We start from the raw sequence: 10,837 nt of genomic DNA on the forward strand, positions 1-10,837 counted from the left end.
TTATTTACTTATTTGACAGAGAGAGATCACAAGTAGGCAGAGAGGCAGGCAGAGAGAGAGGGAGGAGGAAGCAGGCTCCCGGCTGAGCAGAGAGCCTGATGTGGGGCTTGATCCCAGGACCCTGGGATCATGACCTGAGCCGAAGGCAGAGGCTTAACCCACTGAGCCACCCAGGCGCCCCAAGGTTTTCTTTTCTTTTTCTTTTTTTTTTTTTTTCTAGAAAGAGACATTTAATACTTTTTAAAAAAATCCGGATTACATTTTGATCTGCCCTCGATTGTGACCAAGGCGATGCTGGTCATCTTTGCCAGGAGGTCAGTGCCTCCCCCCACGAATGGCAATGGTGGGGGGGCTCAAGGAGGAGCAGAGCCTGGTGTCCCCAGGGCTTTGCTGAGTCATCAGAGGAGGGGAATGTGATCAGTCCCAAAGTCCCCGAGTTGAGCCGATTTTTGGACTAGGCAAGAGAGGAACTGGCTGCAGGGCTGGGCTCTGCTGCTCAGGGCAGCCACCTGCCTGGGTCTGTAGGGAGATGGCTGGGGCCACTGTCAGCAGCAGGGACAGCAGACGGCTGGGGGGGGGGTGCCTGGACCCTCTTGAGGTCAGTCCCAGCAGCCAGAGGTCTGGGAACATTCACCAAAGCCTCTGTTTGACCGTCAGCAGAGCAGAGGCTGGAGACTCCTGTGGTCCCGTTTGTGGTGCACACGTGTGTGCCGTGTGCACAGCTGGTGGTGGCAGCTCGTGCCAGAGAGAAACGTCTGTGTGCTTGTCTGGGGCACCCTGCACATGGGAACTAAGGAGAGGGTGCAGGACATGGGGGGGTGGCGCCGCTGTACAGAGCTGAGCGCCCTGCAGGAGGGAGACGCCAGCAGCTCCGAGGCTGCTCAGGAAAGGGTCAGTCTTTAGGGGAACCCTGAGGACCCCAGGATTGTGTGTCCCCAGGGAGGTGGCACCATGGGTGTGCCGAGGCCTGGGGAACCCTGGGGTTGGGGCTGGGAAGGAGTGCTGCGGGGTTATTTAAAAGCCGGCTGGTGAGCCTGGGCTAGGGGTCCTGCTCAGAACAGCCAGTGGCGTGGACATTCTGCTTACCCTGTTAAGGGCAGGTCTCCTAGGGGGTGGGGGACAGCCCAGAATAGAGGGGACAAAGCAGGGACAGGACAGGGCATGTGTGCACACACACCTGTGTGTGTGTGAGTGAGGGGGCACACCTGGAGTTGCCCATTCCTGGAGGGGCAGTCCTGGAGGGGCGGGAGGAAGTTAGTGTTTCTCAGAGCACCTTAGTGTCAGCCCCCTCGGGGCCCAGGACTGGGGAGAGGCAGTCCAGGAGCAGCGGACACGGGGAGGGAAAATACTGCCCGGCCCCGAGACTGCTGCCTGCAGAGGGGGCTGTGGACGAGCGCTAGCGGCAGCGGGCCCTGCCTCCCCGGCGGCGCCTGCCACCGCCTCCCCCCATCCCAGCCCCAGGAGCGCCGATGCACAGCCCTGGCTGCTGAGGCAATTGGGACGCAGGCCGTGGGGCCGGGCCTCACTGGGGCAGGGGCACCAGCACCTCCACGTAGCTGAGGGGGAAGAAGCCCGACTGGCCGTGGAGCATGCCCTCGTACCAGTTCTCGTCGATCTAGTTGGTCAGCGTGATGACGTCACCCTCATGGAAGCCCAGCTCCCTGGCATTCTCGGGCTCAAAGTCGTACAGCGCTTTGCAGCTTGGCTGGTCCAGGGGGGGCATGCTCCTGCTGGGGGTCCGGATGGGCTTGTCCGATGACCGGAAAGATGACGAAGGTGTGATCTTGGGGGCTGTGGCACAGGGGAAGCCCCCATTGGACTGCTCAGGCTCCCCAAGGTCGAAGGGCTCCCGAGGCTTGGGCTTGTATTCCCGCTTGGGACGAGAGGAGGCGTCCCGCATCCTCCGCTTCAGCTTGTCGGCCAGCTCGTCCAGGATCTGCACGGCCTGCCGGTGGTAGTCCAGCTGGGCGTCCACCAGCGCGGAGAGCTGGCTCACCTGCTCGATATCTGTCTCCAGGAGGTTGTGCATGCTGGTCTCGGCCACCTCCTTGGACTCCTCGAACTTCTCTAGGGCCTGCCGCAGCTCCTCGTCAGGGATCCTGCCCTGTCGTTTCTTCTTGTAGTCGAAGTCCAGGCGGCGGCCCTCCAGCTTCTTCAGGTGGTGCTGGATCTCCTTCAGGTCTTTGTCACACAGGTTCTGCAGGGGGTCGATGAAGTTCTGCTTGACCTCGATGTCGAGAGAGTCCTTCACCTCCGCCAGGCGCTTCATGGACTCCCCCGCATCCAGCAGGGAGTCCCCGAAGTTGGACTCGCCGCCCAGCTCCTTCCCGTGGCGGATCATGCACTCGCCCAGCAGGCCCTCCGACTGTGGGTAGCCGGGGTTCTTCACCTGCCCGCGGATCTTGGACACCGTGTTGAGCATCGTCAGCTTGGCCCGTGAAGCTGGGTTGGGCTGCAGGTACTCGATGGTTCTGGCCAGCACTTCCGTCACAGCCTTGCTGGTGACATCCACCTTCTTCTCCATTTCTTTGAAGTCTTCATCAAGCTTGGTTCCTTCAGCCCCTCCGACCTTCTCGCTGACCAGCTGGCTCGCCTTGTAGAACTGCTTCTTCAGCCCCGCCACCGACATACTGCCTCCCGCGGTGGGGGCTCCCGCCCGGACCCAGCGAACCGGAGGGACCGAGCGAGCGATAGGCTCCCGGGCGCCGCCGATACCCCGCGCGCCTCAGCGGGCCCCGTCGGCGCCGCCTCCACCGCCCTCTCGCCAGCTCCGCGCCCGTCCCGGCGCCGCCTCAGCCTCTCAAGGTTTTATTTTCTTAAGTAATCTCTATGCCCACTGTGGGGCTCAAACTTACAACTCCAAGACGAATAGTCGCACGCTCTATCTACTAAGCCAGCCAGAGGTCCCCTTCTTCATGTAATATTTTTAAAGGCCTGCATAGCTATAGCAGAAAGGACCATGGTTGAGGTTATTAGCTATATAAATTTATGAGATAAAAATAGAATAGCTAGATCCAAGAGAGCTACCAGAGACTCAGTATTACTCTTTCATCTTTGACTAATTTCTGAAGTACAAGCTTCTAGCTAGAGAAATGCCTGAGATACTTACAGGAAGCCATGGGTTACAGCTATGGTCACACTAAGTCAGGATTAAGATTTAAGAGTTAGCTTGGGGCGCCTGGGTGGCTCAGTGGGTTAAGCCGCTGCCTTCGGCTCAGGTCATGATCTCAGGGTCCTGGGATCAAGTCCCGCATCGGGCTCTCTGCTCAGCAGGGAGCCTGCTTCCTCCTCTCTCTCTCTGCCTGCCTCTCTGCCTACTTGTGATCTCTCTCTGTCAAATAAATAAATAAAATCTTTAAAAAAAAAAAAAGAGTTAGCTTGATGGGGAATGCCAATCCGAACCTACAATGAATGATAAATATTTCATACCCATTGAGGGAGGCAGTAGTGCAAAGAAGTATGGACTCTGCAGCCACACCTCCTAGGTTCCAGTCCTCCCTGTCATACTAGTAGTGGGAACCTGCAAAAATTGCTCAGTCTCTTTGGGCCTCAACATCTTCATCTCTAAAATGGAGACCACATTATAGGGTTGTTTAAGGAGACTAGGTAATACCCTTAGAACAGTGCCTGGTATTAGAAGCAGATTTGCCTTAAAGCTAAAGACACTTAAGTTTTAGGGGCTCTCACTGACACAGGCTACCTCCAAAGCTCTGAATTTAAGTTTGCCTTTATTCAGGCACCTGGTAGGCTCAGTCAGTTGAGCATCTGACTCTTGATCTCAGGGCTGTGAATCTGCACCTGGCTGGTTCAGTCTGTAGAGTGTGAGACTCTTGATCTCAGGGTTGAGTTTAAGTCCCATGTTGAGTGTAGAGCTTAATTAGGGGGGAAAAAAAAGGAAAAATTAATTACTTACATCTAATGTTAGGAGTGGTCCTCTAATGGGGCACACAGCTGGCTCAGTTGGTATAACATGTGACTCTTGATCTTGGGGCTGTAAGTTTGAACCCCTCCTTGGGTGTTAGAGAGAGGCCTTAACCCACTGAGCCACCCAGGTGCCCCTAGAGATTACTTAAAAAAATAAAATCTTGGGGAGCCTCGGTGGCTCATTCAGTTAAGTGCTCACTCCTGATTTTGGCTTGGGTCATGATCTCATCAGTTTTGAGATCGAGCCAGGAGACAGGTTCTGCATTCAGTGGGGAGTTTGCTTGGGATTCTCTTCCTCTGCTCCTCTCCTCAATTGCACGTGCACTCTTTTCATCTCTTTCTCTAAAATAACACTTGGGGCATCTGGGTGGCTCAGTGGGTTAAGCCTCTGCCTTCGGCTCAGGTCTTGATCTCAGGGTCCCAGGACTGAGCCCCACATCTGACTCTCAGCTCAGCAGGGACCCTGCTTCCCCCCACCCACCGCCTGCCTCTCTGCCTACTTGTGATCTCTGCCTGTCAAATAGATAAATAAAATCTTAAAAAAAAAAAAAGTTAAAAAAAAATAAGCCTTTTAAAAAATAATATCTTAAAAAAGAGTGGTCCTCTAAGGTGTATTTATTTTTTATTTTGTAGGTATGTGTTTTTTGTTTGTTGTGGTTTTATTTGTGATTTTATTTATTTTTTTAAAAGATTTTATTTATTTATTTGACAGGCAGAGATCACAAATAGGCAGAGGCAGGCAGAGAGTGAGAGGGAGCAGCAGGCTCCTGGCTGAGCAGAGAGCCCGATGCGGGGCTCAATCCTAGGACCCTGAGATCATGACCTGAGCCGAAGGTAGAGGTTTAACCCACTGAGCCACCCAGGCCCCCCTGTTTGTCATGCTTTTAAATTGCTCCGTCTTGTAGAAAGATAAGCTATAAGATAAGCCACAATGTAGCTCATCCATTTGAAAACTATTTACTGAGTGGCTACTATGTCATAGGCTCAATCTTGTGGCTAAGACAGATATGTACATAAATAATTACAATATGACACAGTAAGTGCTGTAACAAATGTGTATACAGCTACACAGAGCACTGAACAAACTCTAGAGGGAGTTGACGAATCTAGAATTTTGACTGGCCTGTTTTAATGGATACCTGTGATATTTGGAGGGCAGAAGATTTTCAGTTGTTTTTTTTTTAAGATATTTATTTATTTATTTATTTATTTATTTGACACAGAGAGAGAGTCAGAGGTCACAAGTAGGCAGAGAGGTGGGCAGAGAGAGAGGAAGCAGGCTCCTTGCTGAGCAGAGAGCCCGATGTGGGCCTCGATCCTGGGACCCTGAGCCAAAGGCAGAGGCCTAACCCACTGAGCCACCCAGGTGCCCTAAGATTTATTTTTAAGTAATCTCTATACCTAATCTGGGGCTCAAACCCACAACCCCAAGATCAAGGGTTGCCTGCTCTAGCAACTGAGCCAGTTTATTCAGATTATTCAGTTTAAAGAAACAACATATTCAAAGGCCTTAATTCCTTCATTGAATAAAGTATCAAGGAACTACATCAAGCCAGGTAGTATTCTGGATGCTGGGACATAGTGATAAACAAGTCAGGCAGAGCTGGGCTTTCATGGAGTGTACACGCTACTACCAACGGCATTAAATAGGATAATGCAATAGAGTGTCACATGAATGTATGAATGTGTGTCCATTTTATTTTATTTTGTTTTTTATTTTTTTAATAAGGCTCTGTGCCCAACATGGGGCTTGACCTCATTACTCTGGGATCAAGAGCCTGTCCATTTTATTTATTGCTTAGAAAAATTCTTTTTTAAAATTGTATTTATTTACTTGAAAGAAAGAGAGAGAACACGAGAGAGAAAGCATGAGCAGCAAGAGTGAGAAGCAGACTCCCCATTGAGCAGGGAGCCAGGCCTATGTGGGGCTCAATCCCAGAACCCTGAGGTCACCACCTGAGCTGAAGGCAGCTGCTTAACCAACTGAGTCCACCCAGGTGCCCCAAGATTTTATTTTTTTTAAAGTAATCTCTACACCAAATGGGGGGGTTAAGCCCACAACCTGGAGATTAAGAGTCGCATTCTCTCCTGACTGAGGCAAACAGGTGCCCTGAGTGTGTGTCTATTTTAAACCAAATGGAGAGAAGGCCTTTCTGAGGAGGAAACATCTCAAATGAGGCTTGAATGACAAGGAACCAGAGAAGATTAGAGGCAGAGGAGAGCACTTAAGTGCAACACCTCCTGGGCAGCAAAGGACCTAGCATACCCAAAACAGTTCTGAAAAAGAAAACAAAGCTGGAGGACTCACACAGTCCCATTTCAGAACCTACTGTAGAGTATCAATAATCAAGATAGTGTGATTTTAGTGTAAGAATAGATATTTATATCCATGGAAGAGAATAAAGAATCTAGAAATAAACCTAACTGCATAAGGTCAACTGAATTTCAACAAGGATACCAAGTTAATTAAATAGAGGAAAGACTGTCTTCCAAAAAAATGGTGCTGAAACAATTAGACATCTATATGCAAAAAAAGAAACATAATTTGCACCTTGTACATAAAAAAGTCAACTTCAAATGGATAAATCTAAATATAAAACCTAAAACTACAAAACTTAAATAAGAAAACATAAGTGAAAATCTTTGTAATCTTGGGTTAAGCAGAGATTTCTTTGCTGGGACACAAAAAACACAAACCATTAAAAAAAACGGATAAATATGAACTTCATCAAAATTAAAAACTTCTATTTTTCAAAAGCTCTTATTTAAAAAATAAAAACCAGGGGCACCTGGGTGGCTCAGTGGGTTAAAGCCTCTGCCTTCAGCTCGGGTCGTGATCTCAGGGTCCTGGGATCAAGCCCCACATTGGGCTCTCTGCTCAATTGGGAGCCTGCTTCCCTCCTCTCTCTGCCTGCCTCTCTGCCTACTTGTGATTTCTCTCTGTTAAATAAATAAATAAGTTCTTTAAAAAAATAAAAAATAAAAAACAGCCACAGACTGTGAGAAAATATATGGAAAACACATATCTGATAAAAGGCCTATATCCCACAATATAAAAAGAAGTCTTACAACTTGATTAGAAAACAAAACACCTAACTTAAAAAATGGACAAAGGACTTGAACAAACACTTTATCAAATGAAAAGTACAGATGACAAATCTGTACTTAGGAGATGCTGAACATCATTACCAGAATTGCAAATTAAAGATTTTATTCATTTATTTGAGAGACAGCATGAGCAGGAAAGTGGGGAGCAGAGGAGAGGGAGAGGGAGAAGCAGGGTCCCCCCTGAGCAGGGAGCCCAATGGGAGACTTTTTTTTTTTTTTAAGATTTTTATTTTTTTTTGACAGAGAGAGAGAGAGATCACAAGTAGGCAGAGGCAGGCAGAGAGAGGGGAAAGCAGGTTCCCTACCCGGCAGAAAGCCTGTTAAGTGGCTTGATCCCAGGACCCTGAGACCATGACCTGAGCTGAAGGCAGAGTCTTACCCCACTGAGCCACCTAGGTGCCCCCCAATGGGGGACTTGATCCCAGAACCCCAGGATCATGACTTGAGCTGAAGGCAGATGCTTAACCAAGCCACCCAGGTGCCCAGAAATTACAAATTAAAACCACAATGCTCTATCACCACACACCCACTAGAATGGCTAAAATTACAAATATAGACAATGCAAAATGCTAGGGAGGATGAGGAGCATACCCTGCTGATGGGAAGGCAAAAAGATATATCCACTTTAGAAAACATTTTGTCAGTTCTTTTCTATCTTTCCTGTTCTTTGCTTCCTTCCTTCTTTCTCTCTCTCTTTCTTTCTGAAGTATACTTGACATACAGTATTATATTACTTTCAGGCACATAACTTGGCAGTTTCTTAGGCAGTTGCACATATATTTACCACATAACCCAGAAATCCCACTTCTGGTATTTCCCCGAGAGATATGTGCCCACACAAAGACCTGTACAATGAATGCTTGTGGCAGCTTTATTCTAAAAGCTCCAAACTGGGAAATACCTAAATGTCTTATCAACCAGTGAACTGATACACAAATTATAGCACACCTATACAATGAAATAATACTCTTCAGCAATAAAATTAATACACATGACAACACAGAAGAATCTCAAAAGTGTTACAGGAAGTGAAATAAGCCAGACACAAACCCCTACATACTGTATCGTACCATTTCATAACAATTTGGAAAAGACAAATCTTAGAGATGGGAATCAAATGAGTGGTTGCTAGGGGCTATGGTAATGGTTGTGGGATGGGGACTGACTACGAAGAGGCACAGGAGAACTTTTTGGAGTGACAGAAATATCCTATATCCCAACTGTGATGGTTATATTACTTTACACATCGGCCAAAACTTGACATATCGTGCATTTAAAAATGGTGAATTTGGGGCCACTTCAGTGGCTGAGTCCGTTAAGCACCTAACTCTTGGTTTCGGCTCAGGTCATGATCTCAGGGTTGTGAGGTTGAGCCCTGTGAGGGCTCTGCCTTCAGCTCAGAGTCTGCTCTCTCCCTCTCTTTCTGCCCCTCCCCCCTTTCACATGCACATTCTTCCTAAGTAAATAAATAAATGCACATTCTCTCTAAAAAAAAAATTAAAAAAAATTTTTAGAAGATTTTATTTATTTGACAGAGGGAGATCACAAGTAGACAGAGATGCAGGCAGAGAGAGAGAGAGAGAGAGAGGGAGAGAGAAGCAGGCTCCCTGCTGAGAAGAGCGCTGGATGTGACTCGAGCCCAGGACCCTGAGATCATGACCTGAGCCGAAGGCAGCGGCTTAACCCACTGAGCCACCCAGGCGCCCCATAAATAATTTTTTTTTAAAGATGAATTTTACTGTATGTAAATTATTCTGTTATGAACCTGAATTATAGGCCATAAAAGGCACTGCAGCTTTCTCTTTGTTCTCTTTTGAATCACTCACTCCAGGGGAAGCCAGGTATTATGAGGACACTCATCACCCTTATGGAGAGGACCACAAGATAAGGAACTGAAACTTCTTGCCAACTTGTGAGTGAGACATCTTGAAATCTGATCCTTGAGTCCCAATCCTTGAATTAACTGGGGCTGTTGCCCTGGCAGCATCTTGCCTGCAACCTCATGAGAAGTCCTAAGGCAAAATCAACTAGCTAAGCCAGTTCTAAATCTCTGACCCAAAGAAACTGTGAGGTAATAAATATTTGTTTTTTAAGTCAATAAGTCTGGGGTAATTTGTTAAACAATTATAGATAGCTAATATACTGAGAGATGGGGGAGTAATCTGAGGTGATATTGGGAGAGGTAGGGGTAGGTAGGGGCCAGATCTTGTAGACTTAGAGGTGTGTAAGAACTTCGGATTTGATTACAACTTCAATGGTAAGCTTTTGGCCATTTTATTCAGAATAACAATTACAATTTCACTTTAATCAATTACTATGGAATGGTCAAGAATGGAGGCAGAAAGGGGCGACTGGGTGGCTCAGGTGGTTAAGTGTCTGCCTTCAGCTCAGGTCATGATCCCAGGGTCCTGGGATCGAGTCCCACATGGGCTCCCTGCTTAGTGGGGAGTCTGCTTTACCCTCTCCCTCTGCTGTTTGCTCTCTCTCTCTCTAAAAAATAAATAAAATCCTGAAAGAAAAAAAAAAAAGAATGGAGGTAGTGTATGTGAGAGATGATGGGAGGTCTAGACTAGGTGGTGCCAGTGGAGATGGATGTCTAGAGAAAAGGAAGTAGAGGAATCAGGATGAGCCTAGGGCCTTTTTGTCTGAAGAGTTGAAATGAGAATAACTATAAAAGGAATATATTGTGGAAGTGATGGATAAAAGCAAGTCTTGAAGGAGTATATAAGCATAATGTGTTTGCTGAAAACTGTAAATAGGTCAGTATGGCTGCAATTTATGGTGATTGTATGGGAGGAGAGAAAAGACAGGCATGGAAGAAAGACCCTTTTTATCACCATAAAATATCTGGACTTTATATAGTCAAAAGCCACTCAAAGATTTTAAGTAGCAGAGTGACTGATCAAATTCACGTTTTAATTTTTATTTTTTAAAATTATTTTAGTTTTATTCATTTATTTGACACAGAGAGAGAGATCACAAGTAGGCAGAGAGGCAGGCAGAGAGAGAGAGGGAAGCAGACTCCCTGCTGAGCAGAGAGCCTGATGTGGGGCTTGAACCCAGGACCCTGAGACCATGACCTGAGCTGAAGGTAAAGGCTTAATCCACTGAGCCATCCAGGCTCTCCCAAATTCACTTTTTAGAAGGATAACTAGCAGCAGAATTTGAATTGAAGATGGGAGACATTTTGAATTGAATTAACCCCCTGATTTTAAAGAGGCAGTAGAAAATGGTAGGAAGAAAATATGGGGCACCTGGGTGGCTCAATTAATTGAGCATCGGGACTCTTGGCTTCTGTTTGCGTCATGATCTCAGGGTCATGAGACTGAGCCCTGCACTCCGCTCTGCACTCAGAAGAGAGTCCGCTTGAGATTCTCTCTCCCTCTGCCCCTCTTCCTGCTCCCTGGAGTTGCTTGCATATGCTCTCTCTCAAATAAATGAATAATCTTAAAAAATATATATTTATTTATTTATTTTATTTGAGAGAGAGAGAGAGAGAGAGAGAAAGAGAAGGAATGGGGGAGGGGCAATGGGAGAAGGAGAAGCAGACTCCCCGCTGAGTGTGGAGCTGGATGCAGGGCTTGATCCCAGGACCCTGAGATTATGACCTGAGTTGAAGGCAGACGCTCAACTGACTGAGCCACCTAGGCACCCCTGAATGAATAAATCTGAAAGAAATAAAGAAAGAAAGAGGAAAAGGAAGAAAAAAAGGAAAAACGTAAATGGCTTTGGAGTTAGATGGACCCAAATTCAAATCCTGCATAGCAAATTACCATCTATTACAAGTTGAGCCACCCCAACCACC

General features: G+C 47.2%; 1 protein-coding gene across 1 annotated transcript; it reads right to left on the minus strand.

Annotated features, from left to right (window-relative positions):
* Nucleotides 1-201: 201 nt before the first annotated feature.
* LOC116593850 (endophilin-A2-like) lies at nucleotides 202-2,796 on the minus strand. The gene has a single exon (XM_032348419.1). The coding sequence runs from the start codon at nucleotides 2,627-2,629 to the stop codon at nucleotides 1,616-1,618; it is 1,014 nt and encodes a 337-aa protein (XP_032204310.1). The 5' UTR covers nucleotides 2,630-2,796; the 3' UTR covers nucleotides 202-1,615.
* Between the last annotated feature and the right edge of the window lie 8,041 nt (nucleotides 2,797-10,837).

Source organism: Mustela erminea, chromosome 6 (assembly GCF_009829155.1).
Source record: "Mustela erminea isolate mMusErm1 chromosome 6, mMusErm1.Pri, whole genome shotgun sequence".
Taxonomy (NCBI): domain Eukaryota; kingdom Metazoa; phylum Chordata; class Mammalia; order Carnivora; family Mustelidae; genus Mustela; species Mustela erminea.